This window comes from Emydura macquarii, unplaced genomic scaffold (genome assembly GCF_026122565.2).
Source record: "Emydura macquarii macquarii isolate MOO-44397 ecotype Brisbane River unplaced genomic scaffold, CSIRO-AGI_Emac_v2 contig_2199, whole genome shotgun sequence".
NCBI classification, from domain to species: Eukaryota; Metazoa; Chordata; order Testudines; family Chelidae; genus Emydura; species Emydura macquarii.
This window is the reverse complement of record NW_027132336.1, coordinates 2,132,289-2,158,982: the sequence shown is the minus strand read 5'-3', so window position 1 is coordinate 2,158,982 and position 26,694 is coordinate 2,132,289. Positions and strand designations below refer to the sequence as shown.

At 42.8% G+C, this 26,694-nt stretch overlaps 1 protein-coding gene across 1 annotated transcript in view; it reads left to right on the top strand.

Annotated features, from left to right (window-relative positions):
• Nucleotides 1-504: 504 nt before the first annotated feature.
• The window catches only part of DOK7 (docking protein 7), a 97,346-nt gene continuing 71,156 nt past the window's right edge, over nt 505-26,694 (top strand). The window contains exons 1-4 of the mRNA XM_067558882.1: nt 505-575; nt 765-810; nt 7,732-7,962; nt 10,075-10,275. Coding sequence (XP_067414983.1) covers nt 522-575; nt 765-810; nt 7,732-7,962; nt 10,075-10,275 — 532 coding nt within the window. The 5' untranslated portion in view covers nt 505-521. The remainder of the gene's footprint in view (nt 576-764; nt 811-7,731; nt 7,963-10,074; nt 10,276-26,694) is intronic.

The window sequence follows — 26,694 nt, the reverse complement described above, 5'->3', positions numbered from 1 at the left end:
TCCCCGCCTGCACCCGCCGCTCCGTCCCATCACCGAAACAGGGCCCGGGGGCGCGGCCGCTGAAGTTGCCTGGGGCGGGCCGGAGACCCAGACTTTGACTCTGGCCCGCTCCAGCCAAGCGCGGATGCAAAGTGCCCCCGCAGCGCTGTGGCGAGCCGGGTGTTTGCTCCCCCCCCCCCCCGCCCGCACACGCCATGGAGAAAAGGAAGCTTCCCAAGGCCATCCGACAGGCTGGCCCCGGCCAACTCTCCCCAGCGCCCCTCTCCCCGGCGGGAGGCCGCTGGCCAGCCGCTCGGCCGTGTAGTCCCCAGGAGCGCGTGGCGGGCTGGTGGGCGCGGCTCCGCCTGGCGGGCGGGCGCACGCGCTGCCCTCGCCCCCTCCCGCCGGCTGTCCGCGTGCAGCTCGAGCTAATACAGCTATTTTGAAAGTGACCCCCGCGGCCCCGGCCGGGCGCGAGCCGCCGCGGTGGCGCGCGCCCGGCCGGGACTGGTGGGAGCAGCTGTGCGGAATCATGACTGAAGATGACGGATTCCGTGGTGGCGGAGGGTCATGTCAAACTGAGAGATGGGAAAAAGGTCGCCGCTTCGCACCTTCACGTGCCTCCGCGGCTTGCTTCTTGCAGCGGGGGAGGGGGGGCCCGGGGACTCCTTCTTCCCTCCCTACCCCCCGGAGGGCCCCGGGCGCGGCTTGGCTGGCGGGGTACGGGGGGAGCCGGAACCGGCCCCGGCCCGGGGTAACCCTGCTGTCTCTTTGTTTCTCTGCAGTGGAAGAATAGGTGGCTGGTGCTGCGCAAACCCTCGCCGGTAGCCGGTAAGTGCGGCCCCAGCCCCAGCCCCGAGCTGTCTGGGCGCTTGTCCGGGGCTGCGGCGGGGTGGGCAGGCAGATCACCCGCTCGCGGGGCTCCTGGCCCAGGGACCCGACCTGGGAGCGGCTCGTCCCCCTCCCCCCCCGGGCCGGGGGATGGAGAGTAAACTCCCCCCAGTCAGTCCGTCCGTCCGTCCGTCAGTCAGTCTGTCCCCCGCTGAGCAGCTGCTCCCCGCGCGCTGGGCTGGGCTTCGCTGAGCCGATTCCTCCCCCTTTTCTGTGAGCCCGCCACTTGGCAGCGGGCCATGCGGCTAGAAATAGCGAGAGGATAGTGAAGGCGCCCCAAATCGTAAGGAAGAAAGAGTGGGACAGGCCCGGGGCTGGCGCGGAGAGCGGCAGAGCTTGGTGATTCCTCCCGCTAAGCCTCTGAGGTCCGGCTGGCTTTACCCTCGCAGGGGTTAGTGCTGGGTCCAGCCTGGTCTGGCAGCAAAGCACAGCACAGGGCCCCCCTCCCCGCTCTTTCGTTTCAAGTTCCTAAATCTGATCTAGTTGGGGAAGCGACCCTCTTAGCCCAAACTCTGGGGGAGCCTAGCTGTTTGGTCCATCTAATCTGGCCCTCCTCTCTGGTAATACACTAACACCTTAGCGGTGGCTGCCTTTGGCTGGTGGAAGGGGTGTTTCCTGAATTGTTAGTAAACTTATTAGAGCCGTTGGAGAATCATTTAGTTGAAAGGCTACCTCAATGCTGTGCTGTTATATTTTCAAGTCTGTAAATGTTTTTCAGTCTCACATGGAACATAAAGTTCTGTTTTGTCTTGCACCTGTGTATGTGAGTCTGCATCACCTGAAAGCTGGTTTTACAATCACCATGAATTATTTGTTGTCTTTGGACTTAAGTTTATATTTTGTCTTCGTTTGGTTCCATTTTCCACACATGCATGCTTAAAGTTAGGTACCTGTATCATTGTTTAGTAACCTAAATTCTTGTTTGTATTAATATTTACATGCTGATCGAATTGCCTAAATCTCCATTTAGCATCTGAAGTCGGTTCATAAAGCTAATGTCCAGGCTTCTGAATATGAAGTAGGTTCCTGACTTTAAGTACTCCAATTAGGAAACTAGATTCTTCAGAAACTGGCAGCTAAGTAAAACATGTGTGCTTATTCCACACTTTAAAATATATTATTTTCACTATTTAAAATAGACCATGATTGTTGAATGTCCATAAACCAGGGAGCTCTTTCTTTGATGTGTCTTAGTTTTCACTTATCTAGACACAGTTATATTGTAAAGCACTTAAACTTTGCATTTGCAGCTGTTTCTGCTAACAGGTGCAGGAATGCAATCCAAATGTCTGAAAGGCTTTCTGTTAGTTAATGTACAATGCAGTTTTTTCAGCTGTTTTTCACCTCTTTGAAGGGATGCCCACACTTTGCCCAACTGAGCGCTATAATGGCAATTTGCCAGGAGTCAGAGTGCCACACCTAACATTCATAAAAAAGGAGCACATGCAGCTCTTATTGTTTAGTGTGAAAATGTGTGCGTGCTATGTAATTTAAAGCTAAAGATTCCTGCTTGAGATTATCCATTTATTTCACTTGAAACAGCACAGCATGCTGGGAAGGGAATCCATAACCTGTGGGTGGAGCTGGGGTGCTCTTCTGTATCAAGGACAAGGGAGGTGGTAAACTGCACTAATCTTCCTTCTTGATCCCGATATGCTTGTGAAATGCACTTCTCCAATGAGACCATGAGGTTGTGATGTTTCATTTTGTTGCATAGATGTTGTCTGTTAAAACATCTTTAGGAAGAAGTTAAAAACAAAAGGTGCAACACAAAATGATTATGCAGTAGCTACTGTGCAGCATTCAACTAGGAAACCTGAGAAGAGCTGAACAATTTGGCAATGTAGACCTCACCATTTAGTATTTGACTAAGCTGTCAACTACTGTAAGAATTTCATTTACAGTTCAATATGTTCTAGTGAATTTAAGAACTGCCATACTAGGTCAGACAAATGGTCCATCTAGCCCAGTATCCTGTTTCAGTGGAGCTCGAATTGTCTTGAAGTAGTAATAACAAACACCCAAATACATGGTTTCCATCATCAGCACTCCCACTATAAAAATTGTTCCAGCACCCCTGTAACTATTTTCTGACAGTGGCCAGTGTCAAGTGCTTCAGAAGTGGGCAAACAGAACACGGCAATTTAATGAATGATCTACCTACCCCTGTCATCCAGCCCTAACTTCTAGCAGTCAGAGGTTTAGGGACGCCCAGAGCATGGTATTGCATCCCTGTCCATCTTGGCTATTTGCTATTGATGGACCTATCCTCCATGAACTTATCTAATTCTTTTTTGAAACCAGTTCTACTTTTACGCTTCATAATATCCCCTGGCAATGAGTTCCACAGGTTAACTGTACATTTTGTGATGAAGTACTTCTTTCTTTGTTTTAAACCTCCTGCCTATTAATTTCCTTGGGTGACCCCTGGCTTGTGTGTTATGTGAAGGGGTAAATAACACTTCATTATTCACTTTCTCCACACCATTTGTGATTTTATAGATCTCTATCATATCTCCCTCAGTTGTCTCTTTCCCAAGATGAACAGTTCCAGTCTTAAAAAGACTTTTTAATCTCTCCTCATATAGAAGCTGTCCCATACCCCTTATCATTTTTGTTGCCTTCTCTGTACTTTTTCCAATTCTAATATATCTTTTTTGAGGTGGGGTGACCAGACTGCACACGGTATTCAAGGTGTGGGCATACAGTGGATTTATATGGAGGCACTATGCTATTTTCTGTCTTATTATCATTCCTGTTCCTAATGTTCTGATAGCTATTTTTTGACTGCCACTGCACACTGAGTGGATGTTTTCAGAGAACTATCTATGATGATTCCAAGACCTTTCTTTAGTGGAACTGTTAATTTAGACCTCATCATTTTGTATGTATAGTTGGGATTATGTTTTCCAGTGTGCATTACTTTGCACTTATCAACACTGAATTTCATCTGCCATTTTATTGCCCAGTCACCCAGTGTTGTGAGATCCCTTTGTAACTTTTCACAGTCTGCTTTGAACTTAACTATCTTAAGTAACTTATTATTGTCTGCAAACTTTGCCACTTCACTGTTCATCCTTTTTTCCAGATCGTTTATGACTATGTTGAACAGCACTGGTCTCAGAACATATCCTTGGTGGACCCTGCTATTTACCCCTCTCCACTGTGACAATTTATTCCTGTCTCATTTCCTATCTTTTAATCAGTTACGGATCCATGAGAGAACCTTTCCTCTTATCCCATAACTCCTTACTTTGCTTAAGAGCCTTTGGTGAGGGACCTTGTCAAAGGCTTTCTGAAAGTCCAAGTACACTGTATCCACTGGATCACCCATGTCCACATACTTATGATCCTCTCAAAGAATTCTACTGATTGGTGAGGCATGATTTCCCTTTACAAAAGCAGTGTTAAGTGTTGTGTTCATCTATATTGTGTTCATCTATATTTCTTCTTATTATGTTCCTTACTATAGTTTCAACCAGTTTGCTGGTACTGAAGTAAGGCTTACTGGTCTGTAATTGCCAGGGTGGCTTCTGGAGGCTTTTTAAAAAATCTGCGTTACATTAGCTATCCTTCAGTCGTCTTGTACAGATGTCTTGATTAAAGTAATAGGTTACATACCACAGTTAGCATAGTTGGGATTATGTAGCAGTTCTGCAGTTTCATATTTGAGTTCCTTCAGACAGCTATGCCTTGCAGAGTCAGGGTGCAGGGCCACATGGGAACATAGAATCATAAGAATAATAGAATATTAGAGTTGGAAGGGACCTGAGGAGGTCATCTAGTCCAACCCCCTGCTCAAATCAGGACTAACCTCAGCTAAATCATCCCAGCCAGGGCTTTGTCAAGCCACAGCTTAAAAACCTCTAAAGGTGGAGATTCCACCACCTCCCTAGGTAACCCATTCCAGGGCTTCACCACCCTCCTAATGAAAAACTTTTTCCTAATATCCAACCTAGACCTCCCCCACTGCAATTTGAGACCATTGCTTCTTGTTCAGTCATCTACTACCATTGAGAACAGCCTCGCTCCATCCTCCCTGGAACCCCCTTTCAGGTAGTAAAAGGCTGCTATCAAATCCCCCCTCATTCTTCTCTTTTGCAGACTAAACAAGCCTAGTTCCCTCAGTCTCTCCTCATAAGTCTTGTGCTCCAGCCCCCTAATCATTTTGTTGCCCTTTGCTGGACTCTCTCCAACTTGTCCACATCCTTTTCGTAGTCAGGGGCCCGAAACTGGACATAATACTCCAAATGCGGCCTCACCAATGCCAAATAGAGGGGAATAATTACTTCCCTCGATCTGCTGGCAATGCTTCTACTAATGCAGCTCAATATGCTATTAGCCTTCTTGGCAACCAGGGCACACTGCTGACTCATATCCAGCTTCTTATCCACTGTATCCCCCAGGTCCTTTTCTGCAGAATTGCCACCTAGCTCATTGGTCCCCAGTTTGTAGCTGTGCATGGGATTCTTCTGTTCTAAGTGCAGGACTCTGCATTTGTCCTTGTTGAACCTCATCAGATTTTTTTTGGCCCAATCCTCCAATTTGTCTAGGTCACTTTGTATCCTATCCCTACTTTCCAGTGTATCTACCACTCCCCCTAGCTTAGTGTCATCTGCAAACTTGCTGAGGGTGCAATCTACCCCATCCTCCAGATCATTAATGAAGATGTTGAACAAAACCGGCCCCAGGACCAACCTCTGGGGCACTCCGCTTGTGACCGGCTGCCGGCTAGACATCGAGCCATTGATCACTACCCATTGAGCCCGATGATCTAGCCATCTCTATCCATTTTATAGTCCGTTCATCCAACCCATATTTCTTTAACTTGCTGATAAGAATAGTGTGGGAGACTGTATGAAAAGCTTTGCTAAAGTCAAGGTATATCACATCCACTGCTTTCCCCACGTCCACAGAGCCAGTCACCTCATCATAGAAGGCAATCAGATTGGTCAGGCATGACGTGCCCTTGGTGAATCCATGCTGACTGTTCATTATCACCTTCCTGTCTTCCAAGTGTCTTAAAATAGATTCCTTGAGGACTGGCTCCATGATTTTTCCAGGGATTGAGGTGAGGCTGACCAGTCTGTAGTTCCCTGGATCTTCTTTCTTCGCTTTCTTGAAGATGGGCACTATGTTTGCCTTTTTCCAGTCATGAGGGACCTCCCCCCAATTACCACGAGCTTTTAAAGATAATAGCCAATGGCTCTGAAATCACATCAGCCAACTCCCTTAGCACCCTCGGATGCATTGCATCTGGCCCCATGGACTTGTGTATGTCCAATCTTTCTAAATAGTCCTGAACCTGTTCTTTCAGCACTGAGGAATGTTCACCTTCTCCCCATTCTGTGCTGCCCATTGCAGTAGTCTGGGCGTTGACCTTGTTTGTGAAGACAGAGATAAAAAAGGCATTGAGTACCTTAGCTTTCTCCACATCCTCTGTCACTAGGTTGCCTCCCCCATTCTGTAAGGGGCCCACACTTTCCCTAATCTTCCTCTTGTTGGTAACATACCTGTAGAAACCCTTCTTGTTCCCCTTCACGTCCTTTGCTAGCTGCAACTCCAATTGCGCTTTGGCCTTTCTGATTTCATTCCTGCATGTTCGAGCAGTATTTTTATAGTCCTCCCTAGTCATCTGACCAAGCTTCCACTTCTTGTAAGCTTCTTTTTTGCATTTAAGCTCATTGAAGATTTCTCTGATAAGCCAAGCTGGACACCTACCATATTTGCTATTCTTTCTGCACACTGGAATGATTTGTTCCTGCGCCCTCAAAAAGGTTTCTTTAAAATACAGCCAGCTCTCCTGAACTCCTTTCCCCCTCATATTAGCCTCCCAAGGGATCCTGCCAATCAGCTCCCTGAGGGAATCAGTCTGCTTTTCTGAAGTCCATGGTCTGTATCCTGCTGTTCTCCTTTCTTCCTTTTGTCAGGATCCTGAACTCAACCATCTCATGGTCACTGCTGCCTAGGTTGCCACCTATTTCTACTTCCCCTACCAAATCTTCCCTGTTTGTGAGCAGCAGGTCAAGAGGAGCACAGCCCCTAGTTGGTTGCTCCAGCACTTGCACCAGGGAGTTGTCCACAACACTCTCCAAAAACTTCCTGGATTGTCTATGCTCTGCTGTACAGCTCTTCCAGCAGCTGTCAGGGTGATTGAATTCCCCTGTGAGAACCAGGTCCTGTGAACTGGAAACTTTCCCTAATTGACTGAAGAAAGCCTCATCTACCTCATCCTCCTGGACTGGTGGTCAATAACAGACACTCACCATGACATCACACTTATTGTTCTTGCTTCTAAGCTTAACCCAGAGACTCTCAACTGGCTTATCTCCAGTTTCATACTGGAGCTCAGAGCAATCATAGTTCTCTCTTACCTACAGTGCAACTCCTCCACCCTTTCGCCCCTGCCTGTCCTTCCCGAACAGTTTATACCCATCCATGACAGTGCTTCAGTCATGTGAGTTACCCATGTGCAGATATGCCTGGCTGAACAGGCAGTTCTGCAGTTTCATATTTGAGTTCCTTCAGACAGCTTTGCCTTGCTGATCTGGCTCATCCTTATAAAAATAAGATTATATTTATAACTTTAAAAATCATGATTTAAGCATTGTTTTGACAGGAAATGAAGCTGAAGGGTAGAATTCCAGAGAGACAAATTCATCTGCAAAAAATACTCTTTTCTGTCTGTCTTAAGTTACCTTAGAAACATCCTAGAAAATATTCACTTCTTAATTTTTTTCAGTGTTCTCCTCAGAGTGAAAACAGAATCCATCAGTTGCCAGAAAGTGTTTTCTTCTAAAGTCAAGTACTGAGAATTGTTCTGTTACACTTCAGGTTCTCTGACAGTTCTGCTTCTTTCAGATTGTTTAGTCATGTTGGTGTACAAGGATAAATCTGAGCGAGCCAAAGGACATAAGGAGAGGAGCAGTGTGACCTTAGAAGACATCTGTGGCCTCGATCCTGGGCTCTCCTATGAGGGTTTAAATCATACACTTGCCATCATCTGTCTATCTCAAGTCGTGATGCTGGGATTTGACAACAAAGAAACTATGTATGCGTGGGATGTTCGGATTCGCTACAGTTTGGGGGAAGGTATCCTTTGTCTTGTCACATTCCTTTCTCTTTTGGGAAAAAAGCAAACAAGACCATAGCTGAAATGCAAAAAGCTAGGTACAGTTAAGGACAGGATTGTCCCTGGTCTTGGAGCAAACAGCTTTCACTTCCTCGTGAGCCCCAGATCAGCTGTCATGTGCAGTGTGTAATGTGTGTGATTCTGCCCACTAGTGGTGTCCCACAGAGAGGATAAGGTAACAACTGGCAACTTGCTTCTACTATCTTTTTTGGCTCAGGTATTTAGCTCCAAAAACACCAGTCTTAAGGGCCAGGGCTCTAGTCCTAGCTCTTCAGGTCAGCTTTATCTTTCAATTGTGTCTGTAGTGCATGGATTCATGACAAGTCCTCCTGCTCAGGGGGGACAAAAACTATGAGAGGCAGAGCCATGATTAGAACCCAGGAGTGGCTGACTCCCAAGCTCCGTCTCGTACAAAGAGACGTAACATGTCTCCGTGAGATGTCTAAATTGATGTAAGGACTGAATGAGGAACATCCTCTAATTAGCAACGATTTGGTGTCACTTTGGGAGTGTATTGCCTTTTTCTAAATAAGTGGTGTTAGGTAATCACACACCAGAAAAGCAACATCATCTGAACATAGATTTGCTCCCCAGCAGTGTTCGGGACAAGGCTATTAGTAGAGCTCTGGTGAATTCTATCTCTGGCTCCCTTTTACATTTCTCATGAATGACTTTGTGGCTAATTCTGCTAGGACCTTGGGGAAGTTATCGAATGCAGGTCAAAGATGAGAAATCGACTCACAGCTAGATGGTAATCTATGGAAGAATACAATAAAATATTTAGATGAGAAGCAAAGATCAGATCCAGTTAAATTTCCTGACATTTGAGAAGTGAGAAAATCTAGTCAAGGGGAAGAGAAGAACAATTATAAGAATTGGTTCTTTAGAGGTTTCCCTGTAGATTTTAGTGAAGAGTAGGCAGCTTTTGGCTTAGTGTGCATATCCAGTGCAGATAAATATACATTTTAAATATGTAGTAATACTTAAGAAGTTGATCAGTTTCCATGAGTCTGTCACTGTGAACCAGCTAATTTTCTGGGATACAATAACAGTATTTAGCACCTTTCATCCATAGATCCCAAAATGCTTCACAAAAGTGGGGAAAGCATCATTATTCCCATTTTACAGGTAGGAAAACCAAGGCAAGAGAAGGGGGATGATTTGTCAAAGGTGGCTCAGTGAGTCAGTGGCATAGCTGGAAATAGAACCTAGTCTACTGCCCTATTTACTGAACCACATGGATAGTACATGTGGGGAGGAGAGTCTGAGATGGATAGGAGCTCCTGCTTAATGTGAACCCCTATCTAGTTCTTGGTGTATCCTCCTGCTCTGTCAGATCCTAGTCCCGCCGTCAGCCTAGGAAACATCACAGCAACTCAGAATAGCCAGAGAGGGGGGTCAACACTTCGTGGTTCCTTTCCTGCCTGCTCTTCGGAGAGTGAGAGCAGGAAGTGACAAGTCCACCCACACCCTCCTCTTTCACCAGCCACACAAGTGCCTATGGAGGGGCTGACAAGGTGGGGGAGGGTTCATTTTTAAGAAAGAGGAAAAGGGAGGCGGGGGGGATGCAGCTGAGATGTCCGAATGATCCTACTCCCTATTGGAGTGCAGTTATCTGGGGATGAATATACTTGTCCTTGGATCCTGATGAGGCAAATCATTTGGGGAAGGCAAGAGGGGTAGGAAGCAAAACCACTGAGGAATGCATCACCCTTTAAGGACCGTTGGGAAAAGCTGTCTCTAATCTGTCATGTTGCTGAACTCTGGCTCAAGGCCTGAATGCATTGCTCCAAAAGCTAAATTGGCCTAATATCTGTGCAACTGATCCATGACTGCCATTGCCAAATTATCTGGGTGCTACCCAGAACTATTAGAGGGGGAAAATGCTCTGAGTTCCTTTTCTGATAATGATAGATCCAAACAGCATAGTAGCCGGGGCTCAGACTACATAGTACTATTAAATAAACTGATTTCTGTTACAAATGTGCTTCCTTTTTTAAAATTTTACAATATAATATTTAATTAATATAGTAATTAATTGGTTCATTTGTGTTTTATTTTCCCCCAAATAGTTCACAGGTTTCATGTTTCTGTAGCACCTGGCACTAAACTGGAGAGTGGACCGGCTACTCTTCACTTCTGCAATGACATTCTAGTCCTTGTAAAAGACCTTCCACCCACAGTCATGGGGCAATGGAAGCTCTCAGATCTGCGCCGATATGGAGCAGTCCCTAATGGATTCATCTTTGAAGGGGGTACCAGGTGTGGCTTCTGTAAGTATGAATGGAAACTGTCTTCACTTAAAAGTTCTAGTATTTAAAAAAAAAATCTATTTGAAGATAGATAAATACCAGTCTGGCTAGTGTGCAATTTTTGAACCTAATCCTGAAGTTCTTGCTCATGTGAATGGTCCCATTGACTTCAGTGGGACCATTCATATGAGCTGCAGGACTGAGCCCTGTTATTCAGACATAATAGTATTGGTGTGATGGATGCTGCTTGAATATTGCTGGATGCCTTTGTGGAAGGTATACTTGAGTCAAACATAACTTTTTGCTCTCAATACTGGAGTAACTGAATGAAATTCTGTGGCCTGTACTATACAGGAGATCAGACTAGATGATCTGATGGTCCCTTCTGTCTCTAAATCTATTAAATTAAGATTATATTATCATTTGTAATGTGGTGGAGGACAATTGTTTCCTCTAGGCTTCAGTACAATCAGAATCAAGGCTCCATTTTTGCAAACACTAAGTAAGAGACAGTCCTTGCCTTGAAGAGTTTATAGTCTAATTTGAGATGAGAAAAAACAAATGCATGTAAGAAACAAAAGAAGGAAAGGGGCAGTAAGGGCAAGGATAATGAAAATAAGAACTCATGGTACACAGGTTAGTTATTTCACAACTTAGTGATTCTGGATATTTCAGAGAAATTTCTTCTGAAGCAAGTCTCAGTGTATCATTTATTTTACTAGATTAAATATCATATCAATCTATCCAACTCACAGCAATCACTCTAATATAACAAATCCAAATAATCCTTTAGCATCACATTTTCAAAAGCAAACTTTGGAACTGTGCTTGTCAGTTATGTGCATATCCATTTTTGCTTTCAGATCATGAAGTCAGAGGTGCAGCTACTTGATTTGCATGTGAAAAAAACTGTTTATGTACAAATGAGACGTGTGTATGCGCAAACACATTTGTATGCTGCACTGTAGGAGTAATTTCATAGTCCACTTTAGAAAATGTGGCCCTTAGTTATTAGCTGAAAATGCTAAATGTATTTAGAATTTGAAAGGACCAGTTTACTATATAGGGCTTTCTACACAAGCATCAAAAACGAAGTGAAAAATCCTTTAGAAGCTGCTGCTGATTCCTGATAATTTGTACAGAATACCAAGTTTTGAGCTGATGAAATCTGAAACAGCTGCAGTATTTACCTCCTCATCCCCACACTGTAGGGAGTTATTATGAAAATGCCAAGCAACCTTTAAATAAATTTAGTAACAGATTGGTAGATTAAATCAGGTATTAATCTGTATTAGCATATGTTCCTCAAAGGAGAGAGTGTATCGTTTCACTGTTTGAACTGGGTACTGAAATGTCTCAAAAGTGAAAATCGCAGTTCTTTTAGCTCACTGGCCAATGGAAAACTAACAAGAAGTCCAGGCCTCATGTGTCCATAACAAACAAAACCTCAGTGCTTCTCTCTGGTGCATTTCCCTGCCATTCCCAGGGAAATGGTTCAATAGCCAATGAAAATGTATCTGAAATCTGCATTGTTTAAAAGGTCCATTTGTTTGGTGCTTTGCTTAGCTGAGAAGAGAAGAGAATGTTATTAGTACGGGTGTAAAGCAGTGAGATTTACTGCTACTTAGTGTACACGAGAAGAGAATGACTGGATGCAATTCCATTTTTAGTTTTCTTTCTTGACAGTAGAAAGGTTAGGCGTAATTGAAGACCAAAATGAAACATGCTGACTTAGTTAGCAGCCATCCTGCTCTAGAAAGATGTTTTTTCATTGGCTCTCTTACTGAGCCTAGACATTTGGAAAATGCGTGGTTCATTGCAGGAGTTGAGTACTTTGGGGAAGGCATTTATGCTGGTTATCTCACAGCTGGCCAGTAAATCTATGCCATGGTGCTGTTTACTACTGCAATCAAACCACCTCATTGTGTAGCATAGCTATAAGGGGACATAAAAGGACATGAAGTGTTCCCTGAGCGCAGCTCTGTAAGGAACAGTGAATGTCCCTTCAGTTAGAGGACAAGCCGGTTGCTGGTGTTCAGCAGGAGAATTTGACCGGGCACTGATGAGCCCCCTCGGAGGGTGGGGAGGAATTCACTCCCAAAGGCCATAGAGTGGCATCACCGATATCCTATAGAGGCTTTTCCACCCTGATAATGGTATTAGGCCCTGTAGCCCCATCTGTGAGTTAGGAGAAGGGAAAGGACTGTAGGGTAGCTGCAGATTCTCTGGCTCAGTCCCATCCTCGACTTAACCATGTCTGCCCCTGAATGCTTCCTCACGAAGAGGCCCCATGGAGCTGAGATTTATTCCATGTAGAGGGCATGCACCTCTTGAGTGGCTTCCCAAAATCTTCACCCTCCCACCTCTGGCAGTGGAACTGCTTTGGTTCTGCTGTCTGGGGAATCTCGGTACCTAGATACCTCAGCTGGGTGTTGGCTCATGCACACACTCTTGTAAAGTGAATTGAAACTGACTATTCACGAACTATTATAAAAGAGTAAAGGGTGAAAGTGTGTTTCAGCGGAGTCCAGCTACACGGCCCTCGCCACCCCTAAATTACACTTTCTTCACAAAAATTCTATACTTTTAAGAAATGCCCATCTAAACATTAAAAAGACTAGAAATGAAGTTAATTGGCCCAGCCAGTTCCCAGTACCGTATAATCCACCCCAGTACTTGATCAGTTTTAACTTTCTCCCTTGTTTTGTTCTGTTCTGTAATGGAAATGGATATATATTGTTTAATATCTGTTGTGTATTAATACTCTGTAGCTACAGTTTGGAGAGGAATATAGTCCCAGGGTACATTACTTCAGAGTTCTATGCATTTTCTTAGTGAGACGTGCTGGTGGAGAAGAAGGATAGTTAGAGTGATTGATCTGTCTGATGTTATTAAATATGGTGATGTTGAAACATATGACTGTAAGTGTATATAGACCTTATAAGTTTTGTATTTTTCAGTTTATTAAATATATTGTGTAGCAAGTATAGTGGGGTTTTTCGTAACTAGTAATGAAGTGTATATTAATATCCTAGTATATTGCTAAAAATATATAGGAGTTGTTCAGACATTTCTTTTTAATGAAATGTTATTAATCAAGAAGCCGTGTAACATACATTGTATGCACTATTGCTTTATTATTCAATAAAACCCAGACTCTCACTAATTCACATTAATGAATGAATTGTGAAAATTAAGGAAAAAATAAATAAAAATGAAAAACTCAAGGGTATAATGCATCTTATTTTGCAATTGAAGTTTAGTTTTATGCGACTACTTCATACGGTATTAGTAAGCGTGCTGTAGTTTATTTTGCAGGAATAACATTTTAGCAATATAGAATTTGCTATATCATCTCAAGTTTTTCAAGAGGGGTAGGAAGAGATCACCAATTTTTTGCATAGTTAGCAAAGTGCTGATTACTGAGGTCTTTCATATAGTAAATAATCTTTTAATTTAATGGTTGGCGTTTATACATTTAACCACTTGAATGTTCTAAGATACACAAAGGGTCCTGATTTTCCTCCCACTTACACAGGGTGAATCAGGAGCATTGCCACTGAATTTAGCATAAAACTGCTATAAGTGAGAAAATAAATAGGCCTGCTGTCTCTTATTGAAAGGGGCGTTTTCATGTTCCCAGGAAGATATGCTCTATGTCTTGGGATGATGATGATTAAAATGGCCTTTAAACATATGGTTATGTCTGTGCAGGTGAAGTGTCTGACCTCTGCATGGTTGTCAACTATTTATCAATGTCTAGTGTGTTGCTATGGCTCTGTAATCCATATGAAAAAAACCCACAAAGTATATATTAGCCATAATGTAGTATGAGTTTTATAGATGTAACTGAATGTGCAGTATGTCATCTGATGCGGAGGTTGCTATGAGCAGTATCCATGTTTACTAAGTATGTTAGGAAATAATCAGTGAGAATACTCTTGAGACCAGGCTAAGAAGAATCTTGTAGACTTTTTTTAATTTTATTTTTAAAAATATCATTTGCATATATTTCTATTTTGGTGTTTTTGCTGCTCGGGGGGCACTGATTTATGCTCAAGAGTGTGCAACTGATACATTCAGGTCCTAAGTGCCCACAATTCCCATTGAAAGACGTGCCATGTTCTGCAAGTCGTATGTGTGCTATAAAAAAGCAAGAACATGTGCACTCCTTTGTTATAAGTTGCACAAAAAATCTGCTTTTGTAAAAATGTTTGATATCTCTATAATCAGCAATTAGCAATATTCAAAAAATTATTAAGAGACTGCCTAAAGCAAGGAGGTAAAAATGGGGCCACTCTTGAGAATAATTCTTCACAACAAATAGAGTACAACTGGCCCTTACTGCGTATGTCCACACTGTAATTAAAAACCCATGACTGGCCCAGGCCAGCTGACTCAGGCATTCATTATTAGGAGGAAGAGATGGTCTTGTAGTTAAAGCATTGGACTGGTTTTCAGGAGAACAGAGTTCATTTCTGGATATTACCATGAAGCCCAAGACACAAAGTGTCTGAATATTACCACCGATTCTCTAGTCTTGCTTCCATATAATAATTTCCCCTACCACACAGGTGTGTTTTGAAGATAAATTGATCAATGTAGGTAAGGCACTCATATCCTGTGCTGGTGGGTGCTATAGAACAGAGGTTCTCAAACCGGGAGGGTGCGGAGTGTATTCTGAGGGGGGCATGAGAAACTAGGAAAAAAACTTACTGTGCACATTTTACCCACCGCCATGAATAACTAGCCAATCTGATTCCTCCAGACAGATCAGGTCCTCAGCTGGTGCTGTGCATTTGGTCGGATTTCTGCTAAGTTTGCATAGCATTATACAAAGTCGTTGCCATCTGTACTTTAGTCCATTTGTTACAATGTGGTGTGCACATTTAATTGCAAGCATCGATCACCAGGGCAGTTTTGCTTTTGCTTTTATTACAATGGATCTTGGGCTCTGTTTCAATCAATGCTTTGCTGCTCTTCATATTTAGTGAGAGTTGCATGTTGGTTTTTCTTTATCGGTATATGTAATTGTGTGGGGGGGGAGGGGCCGTAAACTACTCCAGAAACAAAGAGAGGGGGCATGATCAAATAGGCTTGAGAAGCATTGCTCTAGGAGGACCTAGAACAAATGTACTTTGATAATTATTATTAATTCAGGTTGAAGTTTGAACACAGCCCACTTTAGCACAACTAAATTGCCTCCATGATAAAGATTTACAAGCCCAGTTCAGATAGGTGGGACAACATTCCCTAATTAGGGGGCCTATAAAGGCAGCCACTCAATCAGACAGCGGCACAGGGACCAGGAAACAGAGCTGAAAACAGGAGATTTTGGATGGGAGTTTGGGGAGGGAGTGTGTGGTGTTCTGGTATTGTTGGGGTGTTTGTTGGGGGTTGTTTTGGTGGATTTTTTGTTTGTCTCTCTCTCTGACAGGAAGTAGGGAGAAAGGCTATGACAGATACAGAGTCGGTAGTGGTAGTCACTCAAGCAGTGGAGGAGATGATGAAGATGACTGGATGTGGAAGCTTCAGGATGTACATAATCCTGGAGGGGGTAGCTCAAAAGAGCTTCGTTTGTATGAAGTGCTGCTTCATAGAGCTGATGGAAGAGAAGATTCGAGGGTTGGAGATGCAGGTGGAAACTCTGGTTGAGTTAGAAGGGGGTTCGAGCAGATGATGGAGCAAAGGAATGAGGAGGCTGAAGGGAAAAACCCAGACCTGCAGATGGAAGCAGGACCAACAAACTCTGAGGGGAGACTGCTGGGTGAAGAAAGTGGCCAGTGGAAGCATGTGATTGTGAGAACCCGGCAGAGGAAAAGATGGGCTAGTGAAGGAGAAACAGAGCTCAGAAACAGGTTTATGGAGTTGGAAAATAAAGAAGGGGCACAGCAGGTGGTTGCTGAAGGTGGAAGGGCAAGGAAGAAGAGAAGAGCAGCTAGTCCTATACAAAGAGTGGATGAGCCAATGGAGATACCACTAAATGAGAGGGCCAGGGGGATACAAGAATGGTTGCAGAGGATTGCAAAGGAAAATAGTAGATGAGATGAGTTGCAGCCAGAAAGAACTGGGGATAGGCCGAAAAATCGCACCGTTACCAGAAAAAGGCAGATCTACGTGATTGGGGACTCCCTTCTGAAAAGAACAGACAGGCCTGTAACCAGAGCTGATCCAGAGAACAGAAGCGGGTGCTATCTGCCGGGTGCTAAGATATGGGATGTAGACCTGAGGCTGAAGAGGATCCTAATGGGAGCGGGAAAGAATCCACTGATTGTCCTTCATGTGGATACAAATGATATAGCTAGATTCTCACTGGAACGTATCAAAGGAGACTATACCAGGCTGAGGAAGAATCTTAAGGAAATTGAGGCTCAGGTGATCTTTAATGGGATTCTGCTTGTCCCTAGAGGAGGCAAACAAAGGCCTGACAAGATCCGGATGATCAACATATGGCTCAGGCAGTGGTTCTTTAAGGAGGGCTTTGGGATGTATGATCACTGGGAGGCATTCATGGCCAGAGGACTGTTTTCTTGGGATGGAATTCCCCTGAGTAGGGAGGGAAATGCACTTCTAGGATGGAGACTGGCACAACTGATTAAGAGAGTTTTAAACTAGGGAGTTGGGAGAGATGGTTGGGAGTTGCCCAGGTAATCTCCATGCCTGATCTTAGCATTGAGAGGGAGGAAAATGAAGTAAGAAAGGACACAGCAGTGGGGAGCAAAATGGACATTAAGAGGAAGTGTAGTGTAGATACCAGTCTAATAGGCGATATTGGCAGTAGAATGACTGTGCCAAATCAGATAAGGAACGTGAGCTAAGCCAAACAGCAAAAATTAAGATGTTTGTATACCAATGCGAGGAGCCTGGGTAACAAGATGGAGTAACTAGAGCTACTGGTGGAGGAAGTGAAACCAATAGTAAAAGGTTATATAGCCATATAAATAGGAAGAAAACAAAGAAAGATGAAGTGGGACCGCTAAACACTGAGGATAGGGTGGAGGTTAAGGATAATCTAGGCATGGCCGAATATCTAAACAAATACTTTGCCTCCGTTTTTAATTAGGCTAATGATGTGCTTGGAGATAGTGGTAGGGTGGCTAATGGGAATGAGGATATGGGGGTAGAAATTACCACATCCAAGGCAGAAGCCAAACTTGAACAGCTTAATGGGACTAAATCGGGGGGACTGGATAATCTCCATCCAAGAATATTAAAGGAACTAGCACATGAAATTGCGAGCCCATTAGCAAGAATTTTTAATGAATCTGTAAACTTAGGGGCTTTACCGTATGACTAGAGAATTGCTAACATAGTTCATAGTTGTTAAGAAAAGGTGATTTGGGTAACTACAGGCCTGTTTGTTTGACCTCAGTAGTATGCAAAGTCTTGGAAAAAATTTTGAAAGAGAAAGTAGTTAAGGACATTGAGGTTAATGGTAATTGGGATAAAATAGAACATAGCTTTACAAAAAGTAGATCGTGCCAGACCAACCTGATCTCCTTTTTTGAGAAAATAACAGATTTTTTAGACAAAGGGAATGCAGTAGATCTAATTTATCTAGATTTCTGTAAGGCATTCGATATGGTTCCCCATAGGGGATTATTAGTTAAATTGGAAAAGATGGGGATTAATATGAAAATTGAAAGATGGATAAGGAACTGGTTAAAGGGTCATACTGAAAGGTGAACTGTCGGCCTGGAGGGAGGTTACTAGTGGAGTTCCTCAGGGATTGGTCTTGGGACCAATCTTATTTAACATTTTTATTACGAACCATGGCACAAAAAGTGGGAATATGCTAATAAGGTTTGCGGATGACACAAAGTTGGGAGGTATTGCCAATATAGAGAAGGATTGGGATATCATACAGGAGATCTGGATGACCTTATAAACTGGAGTAATAGAAATAGGATGAAATTTAATAGTGGGAAGTGCAAGGTCATGCATTTAGGGACTAATAACAAGAATTTCTGCTATAAGCTGGGGATGCATCAGAAGTGACAGAGGAGGAGAAGGACCTGGGTGTACTGGTTGCTCACAGGATGACTATGAGCTGCCAATGTGATGCAGCCGTGAAAAAAGCTAACAGTCCTTGGATGCATCAGATGAGGTATTTCTAGTAGAGATAGAGAGGTATTAGTACCATTATACAAGGCTCTGGTGAGACTTCGTCTGGAATACTGTGTGCAGTTCTGGTCGCCCATGTTTGAGATGAATTCAAACTGGAATAGGTGCAGAGAAGGGCTACTAGGATGATCCGCAGAATGGAAAACTTGCCTTATGAGAGGAGACTCAAAGAGCTTGGCTTGTTTAGCCTAACCAAAAGAAGGTTGAGGGAAGATATGTTTGCTCTCTGTAAATAAATAGATCCGAGGGATAAATACCAGGGAGGGAGAGGAAGTATTTAAGTTCAGCGCCAATGTGGACACAAGAAATAATGGATATAAACGGGCCATCAGGAAGTTTAGACTTGAAATTAGACACAGGTTTCTAACCATCAGAGGAGTGAAGTTCTGGAATAGCCTTCCAAGGGGAGCAGTGGGGGCAAAAAATCTAGCTGGCTTCAAAATTGAGCTTAATAAATTTATGGAGGGGATGGTATGATGGGACAGCTTAGTTTGGCAATTGACTGATCTTTGACTACTGGTGGTAGATATGCCAATGGCCTGTGAAGAGATGTTAGATGGGGTGAGTTCTGAGTTATTACAGAGAATTCTTTCTTGGGTGTCTGGCTGGTGAGTCTTGCCCACATGCTCAGGGTTTAACTTGACCACATGCTCAGGGTTTAACCATATTTGGGATCAGAAGGAATTTTCCCTCAGGGCAGATTGGCAAAGGCTCTGGGGGTTTTTTGCCTTCCTGTAGCATGGGGCACAGCTCACTTGCTGGTGGCTTCTCTGTACCTTAAAGTCTTTAAACCATGATTTGAGGACTTTAATAACTCAGTCATAGGTTAGAGGTTTATTACAGGAGTGGGTGGGTGAGGTTTTGTGGCCTGCATTGTGCAGAAGGTCAGACTAGATGATCATATTGATCCCTTTTGACCTTAGAGTCTATGAGTCTAAGAATATGTTGCATAAGATTTTAAATTTAACAGCATTTTCATGGAGTAACTGATTTATTCTTAAAGTTGCAAAACAAACAAACCCCCACCCCAAAACAAAACACCCCCCTCAACCCCCAGTTTTCCTTTCTTTATTTCTGATTCTTTTATCCTTAACATCACAAATTATTGTACTACAATAGAGTACAATACAATAGAGATTGGAAAGTATTTTCTTGTTCTGTTTCAATAGCTGCAAATAAGTGCGCATCCGGGCCATAGGTTCTGTATGCCCAATAACCATCTATAGCTGAAGCTTGAACACACAACATGTTTTTGCAAATGTGTTTTGGCTAAAAATAAATAGAAATAATTATCTAGGGAAGTAATTGCTCACAGGATTGGCAACGACCAGTTCAAATAATATAGATTGGTAATGACCACAAATTGTTACCATTTACAGTGAGATTTTTTTTAATTTTAGAGGTTTCTGTGAAAAATTCATGTAAGATGCAAAAAGTGACTCAAATTCAGCATAGGCTCAGATTGTATTATATTTGTGTCCTTCAGCTCAAGACTGAGAAAATGTTCCTAAGCCTGGTCTGAAAGTGCCCTACCTTCCCCACAAGTGCCCCCTGTCTTCTAGGTGTACCCTTAGAGGATGTCGGCTACTGTGCTAGGGAGTATGCAGCTGGCTGACAGTGGGAGCAGGAGTGTTTTCCATGATCTCACTGACATTTTGCGGAAAGGGAAATGGGTGCTTCCTATCTTCTCCACCAGAAGATCCTTGATGAAATGGACTACCATGGGTGCCCCTTGAAAAGCCTACTGGCACTCCCATAAAACCTCAGGGGGAGCAGAAGGGGCCATTTAACTAGAGGAGCCCAGCATTGGGAGGTCACTGCGTCTCTTCTTGAAGACAAATTATAAGGAGGCCATAGGTTGTTTGTAATGGCTGAAGACTTCTCTGGGAAGTTCTGGTTTGTGTGAAGTCTCCATGCCAACTTGCAGGCATTTTTTCATGACTAGCCCTTGCAGACTGGGCCCTGGAGGTTTCACACAAGTCTAGGGTATGTGACCTGGGTTTAAGCTGACTCTCCTATTTTTAATGGACAAGGGTACACATCGGAGTTGGCGCTGATGGGTGTCAATTGGCAGTTTCAAAAGAGAGGACAAGGCCTGACTGAGCTATCATCTTATCTCTACAGGGGGTCCTTCAAGGTCAGGATTACAGCACATTGATGGGAAAGTGTGAAGAAACTTGCATTGCTGCTGTGTGGTACTTTTTCTGTGGACTTCAGTCTCCAAGATTGTGTACATGGTACTTTTCATGAGTAGTGAAATCTCTGAAAACTTATGAACGTTCCTACATATACAGTCTGACTTGTCTGGGGTTTTGCTGATGCATACCATTTCCACAGTATGATTACAGAACAACTTCTGTGGGTTTTTGTATGTAGAATTAAAAAAAACTAAGCAAAGTTCGGTAAGATATTATTCAGTTTCACAACTGGTTTCCCTGTTGTAATTTCTCTTTAACATTTGGGGGACTGATTGTACAGCACCATAGTGCCAACTGTTACTTATGACTGGCTTAGTATTTCAGCCTTACATGATTGGTTGCAGGCCGCTTTTCACTAAGTCCCTTACCCATGAAGAGAGAGCTCTTCAATCTAGTAAACAGCTGCATGGTATTACAGTGATGCATACCATGTATTCCTTAGCTTCCAAATGCTTGTGCAGTGAACTCTGTTCCAACACACGACTGAGATGGTATAATTTCTAGTAGCAGAGAACTTCTCAATTAGAAATTGAACACACCAGAAATAAATTAGTAGTAGTCACCTGCATATACATGTATTTAACATTTTAGAAACACACTAGCAATCCATCCATCCACCCTGTAGTATTTTACCAGGACTCACAAGCTGCTATTTCCTCTATTGTCAATCTAGCTTTACTTGGTAAAACAAGAGACAGATATAATTGTTGTCCCTTCTTCTTAAGGAACAGGATCACACAGTGTTGTGATAGGGCGAATTGGAGAACCTAGACAGTTTGATATTTCACATTTATTTTGCTGCAGAAGCCAGCATGTTTGCCTTTCTGTTTTTCTGTCACTGGTGTACTACTGACCATCCAACTTCTCTGATGACATCTAAATTTATTGTTTTCACTTCCAGTAAAGTGATAGGATTGTTTTGTAGCTGCTGTAATGGAGCCCTCAGGAGCTCAGGTAGGAATTGAATTATTTTTAAATTAAGTTTTAGATTGTAGAGTCCAATTTTATGCAATTTGGTGGAAGTTTTCCGCCTTTCACAAGGCCCTCTGTGTCACAGATGCCCTGTTGTATCCTTGCATGGCAGTGGAAGGGGTATTTGGTGGGCAGGCAGTAAGAACCTCCACCAAAGCTGATAGTCTTGCCGAGGGGGGGAGAACGAACGGACATTGTATCCACGCATACAAGGATTCAGTGCACAGAAGCCTGGCACGGTGAGTATGGAGGGACAGTGGACACTATTCTGCCCCATTAACTCAAATTATGTTTTTAGATTGTGGGATTAGTTTAGTCTTTAATCCCTGGTACTTTATCCACCTGTAGCCTTTTGTAAGTGGAGTGGTGGATTTCATCCTTGGTACTTCTTGGTGTTATTGCCCCTCTGGCTAAGTGGAAAGCCAGCGTTCTGGACCACTGTGGGCCCAGAGTGAGTTCTGGCCCATTGCATTAGGATGAGAAATTGGTGGCACAGTCATGGTAATCCTTGGTCTGTTCTGTTTAGTTACAGAACAGACCTGTATACACAAAGACCTGTTTGACTGAACTGCAGTAAGAACTTACATCTCCCAAGCTTCTGTAGAAATCCCAAGACAGACACTCCAACCTGGTGCCCAAAAAATCATAGAAGTGTAGGACTGGAAGGGACCTCAAGAGGTCATCTAGTCCAGTCCTCTGCATGGCTGTTTCTCTGGCTCTGCTCTCTTTTAGGGTCACACTGCTTCTGTTCACTCACACGGCTTGGAACCAACACCTGTCCCATGCTTTTAGAATCTGATTAGTACCCCTACTAGCACCAAACTCTCCCTCTGGTTTCCTGCATCAACCCCCTATTTTGTGTCCAGCTTTTTATACTACAGAAGTGTCTCAGTTGTGTCTACTGTTAGGCACGAAGGAGAATGCTTTAGTACACTCCTTTATTTTAGTTTGTGTTAATACCTAGTATCCAAGACTCTCGAGGGGCAGGCATTAGCACCTTTCAGCAGACATGACTGCAGGGTTTCAGTCTCCTTTATACTGATTTTGATGTCTGATTCTGTGTGTATATACATGCCGACAGAGACATGCAATGGGTCTAGGGTGACCAGATGTCCCAATTTTATAGGGACAGTCCCGATTTTCAGACCTTTTTCTTATAGAGGTACCTATTAGCCCTCATCCCCGGCCCTATTTTTCACACTTGCTATCTGGTCACCCTAAATGGGTCACTAAACAATTAATAAAATTTGTTCAGATTCATCATCGTGGCAAAGCCCAAAAAGAGGTGGCCTTTTTTCAAATCAAGAGCCACCTGAATCAATCTTCGGTGAGGTGCTTAAGATGGTCTGATTGTATATTCAGTTTATGTCCATCACTGTCAATCTTGTGTCACGAAAGCTTTTATGTTAGAATAGCACAGAGTAAATCAGCTTTTACTTCAGCCTGCCTTCATGTCCTTAGTCTGCAAATCAACTTTCATGCTATTTAAATATATTTTAGGATGTTAATATTTATCTAACCTGAGGCATGACTATAAGTGTCTGAGACATCTGAAAGCCTAATGATAAATAGCAGTGAAATGTTAATTCATTCACTTGGAATTTAGGCTGCTGTATACGTTAGACTTCTTGGACATTTTTAATCTTTTTGACAAACTGACCACATTGTTGTTGTTTTATTATTATTATTATTATTATTATTATTTAATTTCATTTGTTAGCAAAGTGTTAATTATTTTTGTCTTGAGAAATTGTGCCTGTTTGAAGGTGAGGTATTTGCACATAATTAGGCTTTGAAAGGATTAGATTTGGATTGGTAAATGTCGGTAATATCGATTTCACTGTATCCACACAAACCAATGAAATAATATTTCCATCAATGATAATAGAAATGTACAGATTGGCAAAGTAAGAAAAGTGCTGCTTGAGAACTTCATAGAGTTTGATTTAAGGATATTTACTTTGTATATTTTTATGTGTGAGGTTGACAATTTGTGTTTTAACCATTAAAAAGCTTTAACTTCTTGAATTTCAACATCTACCACCATTAAATAATTGTCTGATGCCTCCCTTGTCTGTTCCCTCTATAATTTCCTGCAGCTGTGAACATTTAAGTCAGTGAATATCGAAAAATGCTTAAAACCCATAATTTGGGGCAACTGTGAAAAGTTAAATGGATAAAAATATATGCTTAAAAATAAAATCCCAGTATTAGCCACTGAAATAATTAAAAAATAGAATTCTGCCAAACCTACACATAAAGAATGTGGGTTCAATGGTAAATGACTATAATGTGCAAGAGTTGAATGATTTACTCTCATTTTTGCTCAGAAATTGATTAAACCGGACCATATGGGGATGCTAATTCAGGGTAAGACTGTGCTTGGCCGTTATATAAGTGCAGGGTGAGTGTGAGTGTGTATCTATTTCATCTATATAGCAGGACTGCTATGTGGGGGGATAACACACCCCCTGCAGGTGAGCTTCCCCTGCTCTCCCCCTCTCGCCCTGCCCGTGGCTCTGCACAGCTCCCAGTGAGGCCAGGGTCGTAAAGGCACAATCCAATAAAGTAAAAGTTAAGATCTTTACAATATGAATAAAATAACAGGTGGTTTTTAATGTGTATTTAGTGGAGGCGAAAAGTATTGAATTAACAGCCCTGGAGATGAAATTATTATTATGATTTATGTGTATAACGGTAGCGCTTAGCGGCTATAGTCAACGATTGGGCCCCCATTTTGCTGGGTGTTGTACAAACAAGTTCCTGCCCCAAAGAGCTCACAAATAGGATTATGACAAGTAATCCACTGACCAGATGGATGAAACAGACAAGAGTGAGGTGGAGGGGTAGGAGCATAAAAACAGTAAAATACGCACTTTGCATAGAAGTTGGTGGACTCAGGCTGTTGGCTGCCTAAATACGGTCAGACAGCAATGATTTGTAGACATCATGGCAGAGGGACTTGAAGTAGGACAAGGTGACAACTTTACAGGTTTTGACAGAAAATCTTTCCCATGTGTAAGGGGTAGCATGGGTGAAAACACAAAAGTACTGAAGCGAGATGTGCGCTGCCCTTTTATAAAGGCTGCTATTGAGCAAAGGTGGGGGATGATGTTGCCATAGAACACTACAGCTCATAGACAGGATGGAGCTAGAAGGTGAAGGGCCTTGGAGATGAATACAAAAATGTTTTGTTTATTGTGATAGGGAAGTGGGAGCTCATGGAGGAGTACTAAAAGGGGTGGGGGTGGCTTCCCAGTGACAAGTCAGAATGGTAATCCTAGCAGCAGTGTTTTGAGTGGGACAAAGGAGGAGGAGGCAAGGCCAGAAAGAAGGAAATTACAGTAGCTGTGATATGAGATGATAAGGCCTTGGATAAGAGCATATTCTGTGGAAAGAGGTGGCAGGATTTCGATACAGGCTGGAAAGGTCTAGAGAGAGCCTAGTCAAAGCTTATGTCCAGATTATGGGCCTGTGTCTCCGGGATGATAATGGCTGAAATCTTCTGTTTATCCACACTGCAGGGAACAAGCTCCCACCCATTGCCCCTTCTAGTGTGTCTTATATTCAACTTGCAGGGAGCATTTCTTGGAGGTGCATACAATAGTTCAATCTTGATGCCCATTCAGTTACTGTTGTCTCTGATGAGGTTGTCAGTCATGGCAGAGGGCTTTCCGATGTGGACGCTTGTCCCCTGGGAATTGGACTGACATCTGAAAACTGGACTGAGAACTAGACTAAAAGCAACAACAAATTATAATATTTGCTCATGTCTGACCGGAGTTGGCAACCTGGAGTTAAAGGCTTCTGTATAGCATCAACAGTTCCTAAGCTATCCAGTTTGCCCCACAACATGCAGTTCAGAGCTTGCTTATTTATTTATGATTCTCATTCTAAGTTTGCCGAGTGCTATTCTTAATGAATGGAAAGCAAAGTACTAGAACAGAATGAAGGGTAAAGATCTGATGACAATCATGTGATCACATTACATTCTGTTAATAATAGGCACACAGTACTGGCAATAGTTGTTTGGGTACACAAAAAAATGGGTAAACTACAGTATTTATTAGTTTATTAATACTGTGCAGAAAAATAACTTTTTAAGGACCAAATACTGATCTGTTTGAAAATTATAGGCCAGGTGCGCTCTTAGTTATGCTGGAGTAACTTAATGAATTTCAGTGGAGTTACTTTAGATATACGCTGGTGTCACTGAAATTTGACCCAAAGTGAGTTATGTCATTGACTTTGCTGGGGCTAGGATTCAGCCATAATTAATAAAGAAATGTCCTGTAACTTTGTAATGTTTTCCAGACTTTTTTAAAAGGAAAACATTGTTTCATTAAAGCCAGGAGGCTTCTGTATATTTATAGATCTCAGACAGTGGAATTCTAAACAGCAGCAAGTGCAGGGGCAGGCTGCAGGCCAAACATCTGAGCAGACCACATTACAAGCCTGCTCCTTCATGGTTGATTCAACACGTATTGATTCTCTTCCAGTTTCTGCTCTTGAACCAGCGGAGCATACTGTCCAGCAGACACATGCATTTTAGTTGTACTTTGATTGTGGTCAGTATGCCTGAAGGAAGGTAGACAGATCTGTTTGTCTACCAGTATTCATAGTTCACCAATCATCACAATATCTAGGTGCTGTAGTATATACTAACTTAAAAAACACCCCGTAAACTGTGGGAAAATTCATATCTGAACTCAGGCCTATCTCAGTTCAAGGCCTTAATCAAACCCTGCTTCAGTACTAAAGCCGTCTCTAACTATTCGATATCAGGTTGAGACCTAATGTGGGGTAACAGATTATCCCATATTTGTCTACTGTGGAGTCCTTATATCTTTCTCTGAAGCATCTGATTCTGGTCACTATTGGAGACACGATACTGAACTAGCTGGATCTTGGGTCTGATCCAGCATGGCAATTCCTATGTTCCAAATCCAAACACTCCCAAATTTGGGGGAGGTCCAGATCTGAAATTCACAGCTCAGTTCCATCTCTAACTGCAAGACTTAGAGTTCTACAATAAATATTTATATGTAAACCAATCTCCTGAGTTCTAAAGCAGAAGATGGACAAAGCTCTGACCTCAGAAAGTTGATGTATAAGTAAGAATAGAAGAACTAGGCAGCTGTTGTTT